This window comes from Dromiciops gliroides, chromosome 1 (genome assembly GCF_019393635.1).
Source record: "Dromiciops gliroides isolate mDroGli1 chromosome 1, mDroGli1.pri, whole genome shotgun sequence".
Taxonomy (NCBI): Eukaryota; Metazoa; Chordata; class Mammalia; order Microbiotheria; family Microbiotheriidae; genus Dromiciops; species Dromiciops gliroides.
In genome coordinates, this window is record NC_057861.1 from 666,791,730 (window position 1) to 666,809,231 (window position 17,502).

Sequence of the window (17,502 nt, forward strand, 5' to 3'; positions counted from 1 at the left end):
TCCAAAGGAGGTGGTATGAGGGAGAGAAAAGTGGAGTTGGGAAAAGAGAGAGAACCTGGCTGGGACCAAGCATCATTTTTAGGGAGTCAGGTGGGCAGATAATGCCTACCCTCCAGTGCCCTGGAGGCAATGGAGCTCTGTGGAGTACTCCAAAGGCTAACAAATGAAAACATATCTTAAGGGCACAGAATTTACTCACTGGTCAGGCAGAATGTCAAGCCTGTTGTGTTCACCATTCATTATTATTTGGGGTTGGGGGAGGAAAGGCAATTAAGATTAAGTGACTTGTCTAGGGTCACACAGTCTGAGGCCGGCTTTGAACTCAGTTCCTCCTAACTTCAGGGCCAGTACTCTATCCACTTGCACCACCTGGTTGCCCCTTCACTATTTATTATTACTTGTCTGGGAGCATCTTACAAATGTAGCCAAGAATGGCTACAAAGGATTGAATGGGCTCTTCCAAAGATTCATAAATTCAAACTACCCTTCCCTGACTTAGGCAGGAGACATACTTCTGGATGAACATCTTACACCCAATAATCTGTTGTCCTGTCACTTTATTTATTTATTTTTTTAGTGAGGCAATTGGGGTTAAGTGACTTGCCCATGATCACACAGCTAGTAAGTATAAAGTGCCTGAGGCTGGATTTGAACTCAGGTCCTCCTGAATCCAGGGCCAGTGCTTTACCCACTGTGCCACCTAGCTTCCCCTGTCCTGCCACTTTAACTGGCTCCAGGAACAAGGGCTACTACTTCAAGTCAACTGTCCAAAAGGCATATTAAAGACCATGTGCCAGCTCTGGGAGGTGGAAAGGGAAAGAGAAAGCAGGGGCAGGATGGGAGAAAGAGAGACTGAAGAGCAACTCTAAAGCAAAACTGATTGTCATACCCCAGAAAGCAGAGAGGATTTAACCCAGACCACCGGCAAATCTAATTTTGAGGAGTGATAAAATTCAGGAACCCTTATTAATCACACCTTGCAGCAGTTCCCTCTAGCTGTTGTTAACTAGAGCAATCACCTGATTGTCAGAGGGTGGGGAAGTTCTTCTTATTTTTGAACACAGGAATTCATTCATTCAGCCCAGCAGGTAGATAGGCAATATGACACATAGCAAAAAGATTTATATAGAGGGTGAGGAATACACTGCTGTTTCATGTTGCATTTTAGTAACACAAAACCATTAAAATGATCCTATTTAGGAAGGGGTCATTAGGAAGGTCACCATCCAACAAGAAGCACAGTAGCAGGTTTTATAAATATAAGCTGGACTAAATTGTTCTTTGAACTCAACAACCCACCATCCAGCTCTGTGAAATCAAATAGGCCTGAAATATATTTCCTCTTTATCTTTGTCCATCAAAATCCTCCTCCTTCTGAAGTTCAGCACAGATGGTTCATCCTTCAGGAAGCATTCTATGATTTCCCTAGCTTATTAAAGTGATCTCTATCTCTTCCAGTTTTCCTGGGCACTCTGACTGGATTACAAAGCTCAGAGGAAGGGCCACTTTCTATGGAGGGGCCTTTTCTTATCCTTCCAATTGCTAGTACTTTTCCCTCTCCCAAATTACTCTGTATTTATTTATTCTGCATTTTGTATATGTATACATGTCTCCCCTGAGACAATGTAAGTTCCTTGAGGGCAAGAATTATATCTTTTTATCTTTGTAGTCTAAGCATTTAGTGTGGTACGTGGCACAGAGCAGGTGATTTAAGATGCTCATTGATTAGGGGCAGGTAGGTGGTACAATGGATAGAGCACCAGCCCTGGATTCAGGAGGACCTGAGTTCAAATCTAGCCTCAGACACTTAATATTTACTAGCTATGTGACCCTGGGCAAGTCACTTAACCCTAATTGCCTCACCAAAAAAAAAAAAAAAGATGCTCATTGATTGCTTTATCTGTTTGATTGCTTTGTTACTATTATACTTTACCTTGTGATATATTTGTCTGTGTATAGATTGTACTCTCATACCCCAGTAGTTCCCTGAAGGTAGGGACTACATAATTTTTTATCTCTGTACTTCTAGCATTAAGTACAGTGCTTTGTTATAGTGGGCACTCAATTAAAATGAATCGACTATATCTATATCTATCTATATACATGTATGTGTGTACAAAGATAATCTCAGTAATGTATATATATACTAAAATATTAATTATGTATAGTAAGGGGCTGGGAGTTTCATAGCTACTCTTTTTGTTTGTTTGTTTGTTTTTAGTGAGGCAATTGGGGTTAGCAGCTAGGTGGCGCAGTGGATAGAGCACCGGCCCTGGAGTCAGGAGGACCTGAGTTCAAATCCAGGCTCAGACACTTGACACTTACTAGCTGCATGACCCTGGGCAAGTCCCTTAACCCCAATTGCCTCATCCAAAAAAAAAAAAAAAGTGTTCAGGGGGAACTAAATAAATTCTCAAGACCTTATATACATCCTTAATAATACATGCACAGAGGGAGCAGCTAGGTGGCACAGTGGATAAAGTACCAGTCCTGGATCCGGGAGGTCCTGAGTTCAAATCTGAACTCAGACACTTGATACTTACTAGTGGTGTGATCTTGGGCAAGTCATTTAACCCTCATTGCCCCACCAAAAAAAAAAAATTTTACAATAATACATGCACAGAGGGAGAAAGACTGCTAAGGAAGAATGTGCAAAACCTCCCCCAAAACAGAAAGCAGATGTTGTCCTATCATTTCTTCAGTATGGCATCAGTACTCACCATTCTTGAGTAATCCGAGCCTGCAGTTCTGGTAAGAGAAACTGTCCATGGAAACAGTAGATAGAAGAAATATTGGAGAAGATACCAGTTGTCACATCAGATGGAATCCCAGCTTCTGCCAACTTCGTACAAAAAACCTGCAGTTGGACAACCAAGAAATCACTGAATTAAATATGTTCAGATTGTTCATTTCTACCTAATATGAATTATTTGCTTTGGGAAGGAATCTTTAGGATCCACATATTTGCTCTGAGGGCAAGTATGTTCCATGATCAAAAAGAGATAAAATTTGTATTACGATATGTATACCTCCTTCTACCATTTAAACCGATTCAAAGGCGTACACTGCTTAAAGAGAAGTTGCAATCAGGTTCAGCTGGTGTGGCATAGAGGGCAATGGGTTTAGAATAAAAGGATCTGAATTTGAATCGCATGCTTCGAGTTTCTTCATGTTCAAAAGGAAAGATGATCTCCAAGGCTCTTTCTAGCTCTAAAATTCTATGATTCTAAATACGTATTTCTAGGACACAAGAGCTATGTAAAAAACAGTAGTATTTTCCATTACAAACAAAAGTCTAAGAATGGATGAAACCTCTAAGAAAATGCAGGCTCCTCTGAAAGAAAAGGATGACATGTGATCTTTCCTCAAGCTGCCTGATATGTTTTGTAAAATAGAATCTTCAAGCTTTACTTCTCTAGTTAATTAAAAATCAATATAAGTAACACCTTTGAGATATATATATTTCTTGGGGCTTTCTTTTATTTATTGAGCTAATTATACTACTTCATATTTTACAAAGCCCTTTCACATTCATAATCTTACTTGATCCTTATAAAAGCCCTAAGAAAGAGGCAGAGCTAGGGTGATTATTATTCTCAATTTACACAAAGGGAAAACTAAAACTCAAAGAGTGGCCCAAAGTCATCCACCTAAAGGGATTTCTGGCTCCAAAGTGCAGGGCTCTTCCCACTCTAGCACACTACCAGTACAAACAAAGGAACGCCACACCATTTGCCTTTCCATATTCTGAAAGTGTTCAAGATCACATAGGATAGACGATTAGGCACTGAGTGGAAAGATCACAAGAGGAATTAATCTTTAGTAAGCTGAAACCTTTGGCCTGCTCTCAAATTGAAATAAGAGGGTTTTTACATCATTTCTGAATATATCCATCCTCTTTCATCCCTTCCCATCTCCAGGGATCCATCCCTCACGTAATTCAGTACTGGGAGGATGGGTTAATCAAGGAGAGCTCCACTGCTCGAGAGCAGGCTTGGACACGCCCTTCCTGGCGAGCTGTGCAGAGAAGCCCAGATTACAGGATCAGAGGCTGTAAGGGAAGCAGAGGCCCAGAGAAACTAAGCGATCACCCACAGACAGCACAACTAGCAAGTGTCTGAAGGGGAATTTGAACCCAGGGTTGGTTTTGATTCCAATGCTCTGTCCAGAATGCCACAGGAACATTAGAATTGTTCCCAGCATGTATGACTGAGGGGGTGGGGGCTGTGTTGGTGAATACTCTTCTAATTGCCTGTGGAATCAGGAGGAACAGAGGAAGCCCCAACTAGGAGGGACAAGACAACTTCTGTCTCCTTTAATTCCTGACGAATGAGACAAGAACTGCTGTGAGTGGCTCAGCGGGGAGAGGGGTGCCTGGCATATCTTGCCCCTGGCCGCTCTCTGTGAGCATATAGTACCTCTATTTCCTTTGAGACTTCCTAATTCTGGAAGAATGAGCATACCCAGGAGACTAATATGACTTTGGAAGATAACGTTAGAGGCATTAGCAGACTCCCTCAGAGGTGGTTGTAGTGGGGGCATTCCTGTAAAGGACCTCACCTGAGGAGAGCAACAGTCTTAGGGAGTGAGATCCCTTATGGCAGAGATGTATAAGTTGTGTATTCCACACCTATTCTCAGGGTCCAGCAGAGAGCTACACCTAAGGGGAACTTCATGAGGACTCCAGGAAGGGAGAAAAGGATTTCCAGAGTCAGGATTTGTGAGTTTATCCTTTGGTCATATACATTCTCTATAGTACTAGCACAGCAGATAAAGTGCTAGGCCTGAAGTCAGGAAGACTTCTGACCTCAGCCACTTTACTAGTGGCCTGACCATTAGCAAGTCACTTAATCTCCACCTGCCTCAGTTTCCTCAACTGTAAAATGGGAATAGCACCTACCTCCCAGGGGGGTTATGAGGATAAAATGAGATTGTAAAACTCTTAGCACAGTGCCTAGCATATAGCAGGTACTATATAAGTGCTAGCTATTATTATTATTATTATTATTATTATTATTATTAATACCTCAACACTAATGTATTTTTTTTTGCGAAGCAATGAGGGTTAAGTGACTTGCCCAGGGTCACACAGCTAGTAAGTATCAAGTGTCAGAGGCCAGATTTGAACTCAGGTCCTCCTGAATCCAGGGCTGGTACCTTATCTACTGCACCACCTAGCTGCCCCCCGACACTAATGTATTTTATTTTATTTTATTTTATTTTATTTTATTTATTTGGTGAGGCAATCGGGGTCAAGTGACTTGCCCAGGGTCACACAGCTAGTAAGTGACAAGTGTCTGAGGCCGGCCCTGAACCCAGGTCCTCCTGAATCCAGGGCTGGTGCTCCATCCACCATGCCACTTAGCTGCCCCTACTAATGTATTTCAAGGCTGAACCCTTTCTCCAACGGGGATCTTGTGTATGCAGAAGCAAGGTGAATTTCATCCATTTGGTTGGGTAGAGGAGGGAATATCTTATGCCAACTACTGTCATTAGACCCCTTAATAAATGTCATTAACTAAAAAGCTAATTAAGTCTGGCTGATTATCAATGTGAAGCACACCAATGGGATCAGATAAGCAATGGTATTAGAAACCAATTTCTCTAATTCTAGAACTCTGAAGAGTAGTCATCAACTGAGCCTTCTGGGGAACCCAACCTGCAAATCCAATTCCAAGTTGGGGAAGCAGCTCACAGAGGGCACTGCAATAATGAGATTGAGGTGGGGATGTGAAACACTGATGGACCAAACTCACACTGTCCCCTAGGTGCTCCCCTCTTGAATAGCAATGTGTTCATAGATGTATAAAGACCAGGTAAGAGAGAGGGCATCTTCCCTTCCCTCAGTCACAGTCACAGAAGTTCTTGCTTCACTGACCACCAAGAAAGAAAAAAAATTAAAAGAGTATCAAGGTGGCACTTTTGTCTGTGAATTCAATTCTAGCTCAGAACCTTATGAAGCACTGGTTCTGCCAAGTCAACAGCCATTTAAGAGATAGTTCAACACACAGTACCAGCCCTTCAGTCATGAATTGCTGGAACAGGCTTCCAAAGTTCACATGTTGTACTGGAACCAGTCAAGAAACACATATGTATGCTCAATATCAATGGTGTCAAACTCAAATAGAAACAGAGGGGGGTGCATATTGACTTAGGAAACCACAAATTAACACTATCTCTGTTGTACTGTATTTTCCTTCATTTTGTGAAATATTTGAACTGCTAGGGACTTTTGCTGGTGACTCCAAGGCTGACACTTTTGCTCTATATAATTCATCAAGAAAGGCAAATTCAAGCATGCTGTAGGGACTAAACCCACATTGATCAATCCCCCCATTATACAAAGATTCAAGAAGGGGTGTGTGGAACAGTTCAGCAGTGTCTGATAATATATGCAATATCCCATATCCAGAGGTTCCACCCCCTCCACTTCATTGACAGACATTCTAGACCAGGCCAAGTTTTCATAGTTGCAGCTTTTAGATCATAGGATTCCAGAATTTGAAGGCACCTCAGATAAGAAAACTAGGGCCCAGAGATAAATGTCTTGCTCAAAGTCACATAGTCAGTAAAGTAGCAGAGCCCATGGGATACGATATGTCCTCTGGCTGCAAATTGATTATTCTTTCCCCTGAACAACAAAACTGTCTACCTATAATAGTTTAATTAATTACAATGTTCACTTTAAAAAAAATGTTCAGCTTCAGGGAAAGTGCTGAATTCTAAGAAAGAATAAAGAAACTCATTTTAACCAAAGTTTAATCTACCTGGTCCAGTAGGTGCAATCTTTTGACATAGGCTTCTTCAGTGTGGAGGAGTTCATTTGCAATGTTGAATAACTTCTGTGGCTCTGTACACTGAGAAGAGACAAATGATCCTATTGAGAAGACCAGCAAATTAAAGGTAACCCTCTTACAATGTTCAAGTGTCAAATGAGAAAACACACACAAATGCTGTATACTCATTACTGATACTAGTAAATAACATTCCACAAATCTCAACATTGTCAGACAAAATGCTTCTTTTATAAAATGGTCCTGAAAAGTGGACACTCATAGGATTTTTTTTATCATTACTATTATTTTATTTTTATTTTTTTCTAATTACATGGAAAGATATTTTTTGAGTTCCAAATTATTCTCCCACTCTCCCTTCCCTCCCCTTTCCCAAAGCCAGCTAGCAATCTGATATAGGTTGTACATTACAATCATGTTAAACATATTTCCACATTAGTAGTGTTGTAAGAGACGAATCAGAACAAAAGGGAAAAAATGCAAGAAAGAATAAACAACAACAACAAAAGTGAAAATAGTATGCTTCAATCTGCATTCAGACTCCATAGTTCTTTTCCTGAATGTAGAAAGCATTTTCTACCATGGGTCTTTTGGTATTGTCTTGGATTATTGTATTGCTGAGAAGAGTTAAATCTATCACAGTTGATAAGATAGGATTTAAAAGGCATTTTCCATATCACTATTATTATTCAAATTGGAATAGTAATATCTTTAGTATCTATGTTACAAGGGTGTCATAAGGATTAAATGAGATATTGTACTAAAATGCAGCATGAAATCCATCTATTATTACTATTTTATTTTAAAGATTAAGGATTATTATAGATTATATTTATATAACAGTTTAAGGTTTGTAAAACACTTTAGTATAGCACCTATTCAGTCCTCACTATGATTCTATGCTATAGGTATCTTAGGTATACCTATGAAGGTATGCCTACTAAGTATTACTATCTCCATTTTACAGATAAGGAAACTGAGGCTTAGAGAGGATAAGCAGCTTGCTCAACCTCAGACAGCTAATACATATCAGAAAGGGAATTAGAATCTATATCTTTCCTGTCTTCCAATCCAGTGACTTTTGTTTGTTTCTTTTTTTTTTTTAGTGAGGCAATTGGGGTTAAGTGACTTGCCCAGGGTCACACAGCTAGTAAGTGTTAAGTGTCTGAGGCCGGATTTGAACTCAGGTACTCCTGACTTCAGGGCCGGTGCTCTATCCACTGTGCTACCTAGCTGCCCCTTCCAATCCAGTGACTTTTTTACCTATACCATGATGTCCCTCAAATAATCATACTAAATGTCAATTTAAGAAAAACATTTGCTACTTGTTAACCACTGATATGTAATATCAAGCAGCAGAGTCAGATCAAATATAATACACATATAAAAAATAAAATATGAAATAAAAACAAGATGATAAGGAAAAAGAAAGCAGATACTCTTTATACAAGCAGAGTTGTCACTGGAATGGGACAAGCAGGGGCTGGACCCAAGGGTGCCACTCCTGTAAAGAGGTTGGGGTGTGTGGCAATAGTACATCCTCTCTGCAGCAGTCCATTGGCTCGCTGGCCTTGCATTGTTTAGACTAAATACAACCTCTCTTCTTTTTCCAGTCTATTTTACACCTTGCTACCAGATTTAGGTGCCTGAAACTGCTTTCTCACTACTCTTCTTCTTCAGCTCAATGAGGCAACCACACTGTACTTAGCAGGCCAAGCATATGCTCACAATTTAAATTTTTTAGAGATTTTGCCCACACCCTTCCTCCTCTTCTTCCTCAGTACTCATCTAAACCCTAATTGTTTTTGAAGTCTGTTCCACCTGTCCCATGAAGCTTTTCCTGAGTCTCTCAGCCCACAATCTCCTCTTTGTTCTTGTATCACTTATCACTACTCCCTATTTGAAACACCATGTCCTGCTCGGTATAATTATCTTTTTTTAAAATTTAATTTAATTTAATTTTTGTGGGGCAATGAGGGTTAAGTGACTTGCCCAGGGTCACACAGCTAGTAAGTGTCAAGTGTCTGCGGTCAGATTTGAACTCAGGTCCTCCTGAATCCAGGACCAGTGCTTTATCTACTGTGCCACCTAGCTGCCCATAATTATCTTTTTATGTCTATACTCTGTCTCCCAAAGTCTACTGTGAGGTCTAGGATGGTAAAAACTATCTCTTATGTATCTGTAAGCGCAGTACTGAGCACAAGGCCCTACCTTCATTCAGTAGGTGCTCGAAAATTCTTTGCTAAATAGTTTACCAAAAGTGGTCAGTGTTTTTTTCCATTGCATTTATTCCTCTTGGTCATGGTGCCCTTCCCCCCATCCCACATTACTGCTTTCTCCATCCCTAAATTGGACATTTCTCACTTGGAGTCATCCATGTATATGGCTGAAAAAGCTATTCCATTCATGTTGGCCTGTTTGTACTTACAGCAGTAGCAGCTTATATTTAGTCTAAAAGCTGCGACTACTTAAATGACACTAGTAATGTAGTGTGTGATAAACCCAAAGACTCCAGCTACTGGGATAGGAACTCAGTATTTGACAAAAACTGCTGGGAAAACTGGAAGATAGTATGGCAGAAATTAGGCACAGACCAACATCTTACACCTCAAACTAAAATAAGGTCAAAATGGACACATGATTTAGACATAAGAGGTGATACCATAGGTAAATTAGGAGAGGAAGGAATAGTCTACCTTTCAGATCTTTGGAAAGGAAAACAGTTTATGACCAAACAAGAGATAAAGAATATTATAAAATACAAAATGGATGATTTTGATTACATTAAATTAAAAAGATTTTGTACAAACAGAAGCAATGCATCCAAAATTAGAAGGGAGGCAGAAAGCTAGGAAACAATTTTTATGGCCAGTACTTCTGATAAAGGCTTCATTTCTAAAATATGTAGGGAACTAAATCAAATTTATAAGAATCCAAGTCATTCCCCAATTGAGAAATGGTCAAAGGATATGAACAGGCAGTTTTCTGATGAAGAAACCAAAGCTATCTATTCCCATATGAAAAAAATGCTCTAAATCACTAATGATTAGAGAGATGCAAATTAAAACAACTCTGAGGTACCACCTGACACCTATTAGATTGGCTAAAATGACAAAAAAGGAAAATAATAAATGTTGGAGAAGCTGTGGAAAAACTGGAACACTAATGCATTGTTGGTGGAGTTGTGAACTGATCCAACCATTCTGGAGAGCAATTTGGAATTATGCCCAAAGGGCTGTAAAGCTGTGCATACCCTTTGACCCAGTAATACCACTTTTTTAAAATTAATAAAGTATTTTATTTTTTTTTCGTTACATGTAAAGATAGTTCTCAACCTTTGTTTATACAAGCTTTACAATTTCAGATTTTTCTCCCTCCCCCCCCCCTCCCCTAGACAGCAGGTAATCTGATATATATATACACACACACACACACACATAATAACATTAATCCTATTTCTGCATTAGTCATGTTATAAGAGAAAAAAAATCAGAGCAATGATGGAAAACCTCAAAATAGAAAAAAAAACAACAGCATCAAAAACAAAAGAAATAGTATGGTTCGTTTAGCATCTATACTCCGCAGTTCTTTTTTTTTTTTCCCCTGGATTTGGAGATCCTCTTCCATCACGAGTTCCCTGGAACTCTTCTGAGCCATTGCATTGGTGAGAAGAATATAGTCCATCACAGTAGATCAACACTCAATGTTGATGATACTGTGTACAATGTTCTTCTGGTTCTGCTCATCTCACTCATCATCAGTCCATGCAAGACCCTCCAGGTTTCTCTGAACTCCTCCTGCTCATCATTTCTTACAGCACAAGAGTATTCCATTGGTAATACCACTTTTGGGTCTTTTTCCCAAAGAGATCATGGAAAGGGGAGAAGGACCCACATGTACAAAAATATTTATAGCTGCTCTTTATGTGGTGGCAAGGAATTGGAAGTTGAGGGGATGCCCATCAATTGGGGAATGGCTGGACAAGTTGTGGTATGTGAATGTAATGGAATATTATTGTGCTGTAAGAAACGATGAACAGGAGGAGTTCAGAGAAACCTGGAGGGTCTTGCATGGACTGATGATGAGTGAGATGAGCAGAACCAGAAGAACATTGTACACAGTATCAACATTGTGTGCTGACCTACTGTGATGGACTATATTCTTCTCACCAATGCAATGGTACAGAAGAGTTCCAGGGAACTCGTGATAGAGGAGGATCTCCAAATCCAAGGAAAAAAAAAAAAGAACTGTGGAGTATAGATGCTGAATGAACCATACTATTTCTTTTGTTTTTGGTGCTGTTGTTTTTCTATTTTGAGGTTTTTCCTCATTGCTCTGATTTTTCTCTTATAACATGACTAATGCAGAAATATGTTTAATGTTATTATATATATATAAATATACATACATACATATATATATACATACATATACATATACATATATATACATATATATATATATATATATATATATATATATATATATATATAAAACCTATATCAGATTACCTGCTGTCTAGGGGAGGGGGGAGGGAGGGAGAAAAATCTGAAATTGGAAAGCTTGTATAAACAAAAGTTGAGAACTATCTTTACATGTAATGGGAAAAAATAAATAAATAAAATACTTTATTAAAAAAAAAAAAAGCTGCGACTACTCTTTGTTCTGGATGGTGCACCAAGCCCTGGTTGTAGATACTTACCATTCCAACAAATTCCTGAAGAACTGAGCTTGACCCTTTGGAAATCCCTCCATGTGCCTTCTCTTCTTTCTTTTTTTTTTTCCAGTGAGGCAATTGGGGTTAAGTGACTTGCCCAGGGTCACACAGCTAGTAAGTATTAAGTGTCTGAGGCCGGATTTGAACTCAGGTACTCCTGACTCCAGGGCCGGTGCTCTATCCACTGCGCCACCTAGCCGCCCCCATGTGCCTTCTCTATATCCCTCTTCTTTCTCCTATTTTGCCCCTAATCCCTGCACTGAAAATATTTCTGAAAAGTGAAGGGGGGTGGGGTGGGGTGGGGAATGAAGAACTCAATTTTTCACCCAGGATGCATGTTCTAACTAACCACTGTAGGTTTTACCTAAAGGGCTCCCATAGTGCTCTGGACATTCACAGGTGTGGGACTGTGGCTAGATGGTAACTTAGGGGCTGTGGCTTTGCCTTCGCTGGTTTATTTTTATACTAATTAGGGTAAAATACATCAGAGATTTTCATTGGTCAACACCCAAGTGAGTTGCTACCAGGTCAGCATCACAAATCAAGGGTGGAAACTTTACTTCATGATGATCAGCCTCCTCTTTCTTTTCTTCATTAAGCAAACACTGACCTAATGCCATCCTCTGGGCTGAGGGTGCTATCATTCCAACAAAACCTACACCTGGGTCTCAAAGGCTTACAACTAGAAAAAAAAAAAGAAATGTGCCACAAAGATCAATAATACAGGGAAAAGCTTATGGTATTCTAAGAGATTTAGGCAAAGTAGGAGTTGGGCAAAGGATCAGGGAGAGTTCATGTAGGGGGCAGCACCTGGGAATCAATCACAACCCCCTACTCTCAAAAAACTTGCAGGTAAAAAGAGGGAGAGGATATTTATATAAATTGAGTCAACACAATGTAGTAGAAAGCACTGGATTTAGAATCAAAGGACTTGGATTTGTATCCTGGTACTTAGTACTGATGTGATTTTAAACAAAGTAATTAATCTCTCTAAGCCTCAGTTTCCTCATCTGTAAAATGGGGGGTGGGGGGTGGGATGGGACGGACTAGTTAGGAAGCTTCTCCAGGAGTCTGGCAACATATCCTAAGGAATAGAGCAGTTCCAGTGAGAAAGAAAAGGAAGTAATGTTTTGAAGAGGTGGAATTGAAAGTTCATAGCAATTGATTGAATTGGGAAGTGAGAAAGAAAGAAGGGTGAAAGATGATGCTGGCATTTTGAGCCTGGTGACTGGAAAGAGTCATCAATAACAATGGTGAAGTGATGGGGAGGAAGATGGTAAGTCTGGTTTGAGGTGGCTTCAAGGTATCCAGATAATGATTTCCAGAAGGTATTGGAAATCCTAGTAATGAACTCAAGTGAGATAGCAGTACGAGGGAAACAAACCAGGGATTAATCTACATAGAGACAGTAGTTGAAGCCATGGGAATAAATGAAGTCATTAAGGAAGAGATTGTAGGCAAGGAAGAAGAGGGTCTAGCACAGATCCTCAAGGAATTCTTATAATTAGAGTAAGGGAAGAGGATGACAAACCAAACAGATAGGAAAGGGAGAATGAGGGAAAGCTCAATATCGTGGAAGCCAGAAAAGTGAGTTTCAAGACTGAAGAAGCAGTTAACATAACAAATGCTGACAAAGATGAGAAAAGGTCCTTGGATATGGGCAATGGTGACTTTCCAAGGAGAAATTTTAGTTTAGAGGGGGCTCAGGCCAGGTTGCAGGAGGTTACGGAAAGTGTAGGTGGTATCATGTCTAAATTCTTTTATCTTCTAAGCTACCAGCACGGTGCTTTTGCACACAGCAGGCATCAACAGATGTTTAATGTTGAAGAAGTGGAGACATTGATTAAACCGGAGATAGCTTTTTAAAGAAGCATGGCTGTAAGGGGAAGGTCAGAAATAGGATACTTTTTTAAAAGATAGACGAGACAGGTCAAACCCCAGTGTTTTCAGAATATGGGAAGTCTGGCAATGACCAAATCTCATTTTAATGTTTTTTCATTGTACTATGGAGGTGACTGGGTTTGTCAAGACTGTCAGAAGAGTGCAGCTGTATTCTCTAATGTGGAAAGGCTTTGAGTAAGGGGCTGGGGATGGACTATCTTTTTTTCCAGGGGGAATCTAAAACAGGTCATCTTTTGACTAGACACAAAATTACAGTTTTTGGTCAAAGCAACTAATGGAAGAGGCTATAGATTGATATAGATCAACCAAGAGAAGACTTGTTGCTATTCAATGCTTGATGCTATTCCTCAAGGTCATTTTTTCATCTCCATATCCCCAAAGCATAACACAGGGCCCTGCATATAGTACTTGTTTATTAAACTTTGCCAAATTAAATTGAAATGCACAGATACAAAAGAGTGGCCAGAACTATAAGAACAGTGTCAAGAGTACTAAAACACAGAGTGAGTTGTAACTTATAAAAATTGCTAATAACAACAAAAGTTCTCTTAACAACAAAAACTTAGTAACACTGTGCAAGCAAAAAAGAGTAAAGATAATCTTACTCAATATAATAATTAAGTTGATACTGAGAAGGAAGAATTAATATATTCCGATTTTTATCTGTTCCCTTTAACCAGTATTGCAAAATCAAAAGGGTAGATTACAAATCATAGAAAGAGAACAAAAACAGAGATAGGTGAAGAGAGAGCAAGACAGTACCTAGACAATTTACATTGACCCAGGTTTCTAAGACCAAACAAAAGAAATTCCACAGGGGTGAAACTTACAAATGGGATACTAGAATTATTGCTAGTAACCTCTGAGGAACCATGGAAAACAGGAAGGTTCTGGAATACTGTAGGCTAGTAAATATTATTGTACTTAAAAAAAAAAAAAAAGATTGTGGATCCTAGAAGACACAGGGAAGGAAGTTTGATGTCCAGCAATATTCTAGAAAAAAATTGTTAAGCAGATGTTTATGATCACTTACACAAGAACAAGGTGATGAATAAGAGTCAATGTGGGTCTGCTAAGAACAAGTCATGCTAAACTGGATCAGTAGACTAGCAGAACAGAGAAATGCTTGAGACATAGTATAGCTGGCTTTCAGCAAGTTATTTGACAAAATCTCAAGGTATCCTTCTGCCTATATCAGAGAAATGGCAGCTAGATGATGGCACAGCTAAGGTGAATTAGCAGTCAATTCAATAATTACATTAAATTTATTCTAATTATTGATTCTGTTAAATGGGAAGAATAGAGGCTCTCATGGCTCTTCTTGACCCTATCCTGTTTATCAATATGCCAGATACAAAAAAAACCCAAAGCTATATGTTTGTCAAATTTTAGATGACACAAAGCTGAAAGAAAGAACTAATAGGCCAGATGAATGAATCAAGACTCAAAGCAATTGTAATAGGCTAGAGTTCTGTTAACAAAAAAGGCAAAATTTAATGGGAATAAATAGAAAATATTGCAACCATAGGAGGTTAAAATAAAACAACAACACAAGCACAGGATGTAAATGACCTACCTGGCTTGGTAATAGTTCACATGAAACTGACCTTTTAATTGATCATAGGCTTCTAAAAATGCTACGACAATCTAGGATTACAAAAATAGAAATAGGGTATTCAGAAAACAGAAAGTAATAGCTCCAACTGTACTCTGCACTAATCAAGCCACATACTGAGAACTGTTTTCACTGCTAGGGACTATTTGTTAGAAAATATGCCACAAATTTGATTGTTTGCAGTGAAGGATGGTCAAGACAGTTAAGGTCCTGAATGCCAGGAGATATTTATTGTGGAGAAGAGAAGAAAAAAGGATAGAGAGTGATTTTCTTCAAATATATGCAGGATTCGATGAGCAGGAGGAGTTCAGAGAAACCTGGAGGGACTTGCATGGACTGATGATGAGTGAGATGAGCAGAACCAGGAGAACATAGTGCACAGTATCATCAACATTGTGTGTTGATCAGCTGTGATAGACTAGATTCTTCTCACCAATCCAACGGTACAAGAAAGTTCCAAAGGACTCATGATGGAAAAGGCTCTCCAAATCCAGAAAAAAAAAAAAAAAGGAACTGTGGAATATGGACACTGATTGAACCACACTTTCTTTTGCTTTTGGTGCTGTTGTTTTTCTTTTTTGAGGTTTTTCCTTTTTGCTCTGATTCTTCTCATATAACATGACTAATGCAGAAATATGTTTAATGTTTATATATATATATATACATATATATACATATATATACATATATATATACATATATATATATAAAACCTATATCAGATTACCTGCTGTCTAGGGGAGGAGGGAGGGAGGGGAGGGAGAGAGAAAAATTGGAAATTGGAAATCTTATTTAAACCAATGTTGAAAACTAAAATAAAAAGTAAAAAAGTAAAAAAAAAAAATAATGGATAGCAAAAGGACCTGGTCAGGCATTCAATCCAAACCCTAATGTTTGAAGATGATGAAAGGGTCATGCCAAGATTTACAAAGTTATTTAAATTAGATGCATATAGTTATAGTCAATAAACACTTATCTTTTAAAATAAAAAAATATATATGCAGGATTTTCATGTCGATGAGAGAATACTTGAGACTTGGATAGCTGCAGAGAGCAAAACTAGACCAGGGGTAGAAATTACAAAAAATAAATTTTGGTTCAGTATATGAAAAAACTTTCTCCAAAGCTACAGCTAGGGGCAGCTAGGTGGCGCAGTGGATAGAGCACCGGCCCTGGAGTCAGGAGGACCTGAGTTCAAATGCGGCCTCAGACACTTAACACTTACTAGCTGTGTGACCCTGAGCAAGTCACTTAACCCCAATTGCCTCACTAAAAAACAAAACAAAACAAAAGCTACAGCTATCTTACCATAGGGTGGCCTGATTTGGGAGACAAAGGGCTCCCTGTAATTAGAAGTGTTCAAGAAAAAGAGAAGACATCTCAGTTTCCTCCATTGTAAAATGAGGAGAGTGGGCTAGATGGTGCCTAAGGTTCATTCCAGCTCATTCATGTAGACATGAATCTACATCACAGAGAGATGATATGGGAAGTTGGACAAAATGACCTCTACAGTCCTTTCCAAGCCTAAGATTCTTGATTTTAAGATTCAATAGGAGGGGCAGCTAGGTGGCGCAGTGGGTAGAGCCCTGGCTCTGGATTCAGGAGGACCTGAGTTCAAATCAGGCCTCAGACACTTAACACTTACTAGCTGTGTGACCTTAGGCAGGTCACTTAACCCCAATTGCCTCACCAAAAAAAAAAAAAAAAAAAAGATTTAAAAAAAAAAATGATTCAATAGGAAAAGGTAAAAGTAAATTTTAAAGAGGCCTAGACAGAGGTGGAAAGGTAATTTCTTTCCCAAAGATGAAAATGGTCTTTTGATGGCACATATTTAAATCTAAAATACATAGGTGTTTGTGACTTTTAAAGAATGAAATGAAACGGTTGTCACTAAGATGACTAATTTTGTAATCTCCTTTAAATGCTCCCACTGGTGTCCTACTGAAGTCAGCTAGCTGCCTCTAAATAATGTTGTTGTTCAGTCATTTTCAATCATGTCCCACTCTTCGCAACCTTATTTGGGATTTTCTTGGCAAAGATACAAGAGCAGTTTGCCCTTTCCTTCTCCAGCTCATTTTACAGAAGAGGAGACTGAGGCAAACAGGGTTAAGTGACTTGCTCGGGGCCACACAGCTAGTGTCTGAGGTTGGATTTGAATTCAGGTCTTCCTGACTCCAAGAACAGTGCTCTATCCATTGTACCACCTAGTAATACTACCTCAATCATAAGGGAAATTCTTTTTTAAGGAGTGGTCATAATCCAATGTCTAGAACTTGTCAATCCATTAACAACAAGTCCTCACCCTCACAGCCCGATGTTCTGGCTGAATTCCAGCTTAGGTAATTACTACTTTCTGTTACGTAAAGGTACCCCTGTAGTTTTCAATTAAATACAATATTATTTGCTTCCTTTCCTCAGTTGCTCTGTAGGAAAATACAAAGAAGTTGATTTTTCTAGACTGCTAGTAGGAAAAG

At 39.1% G+C, this 17,502-nt stretch overlaps 1 protein-coding gene across 1 annotated transcript in view; it reads right to left on the bottom strand.

The window, feature by feature from the left end:
- The window catches only part of FGD3 (FYVE, RhoGEF and PH domain containing 3), a 188,143-nt gene that overhangs the window by 62,746 nt on the left and 107,895 nt on the right, over nt 1–17,502 (bottom strand). The window contains 2 exon segments of the mRNA XM_044000771.1: nt 2,721–2,857; nt 6,768–6,857. Of these exon segments, the coding sequence (XP_043856706.1) occupies nt 2,721–2,857; nt 6,768–6,857 (227 nt within the window).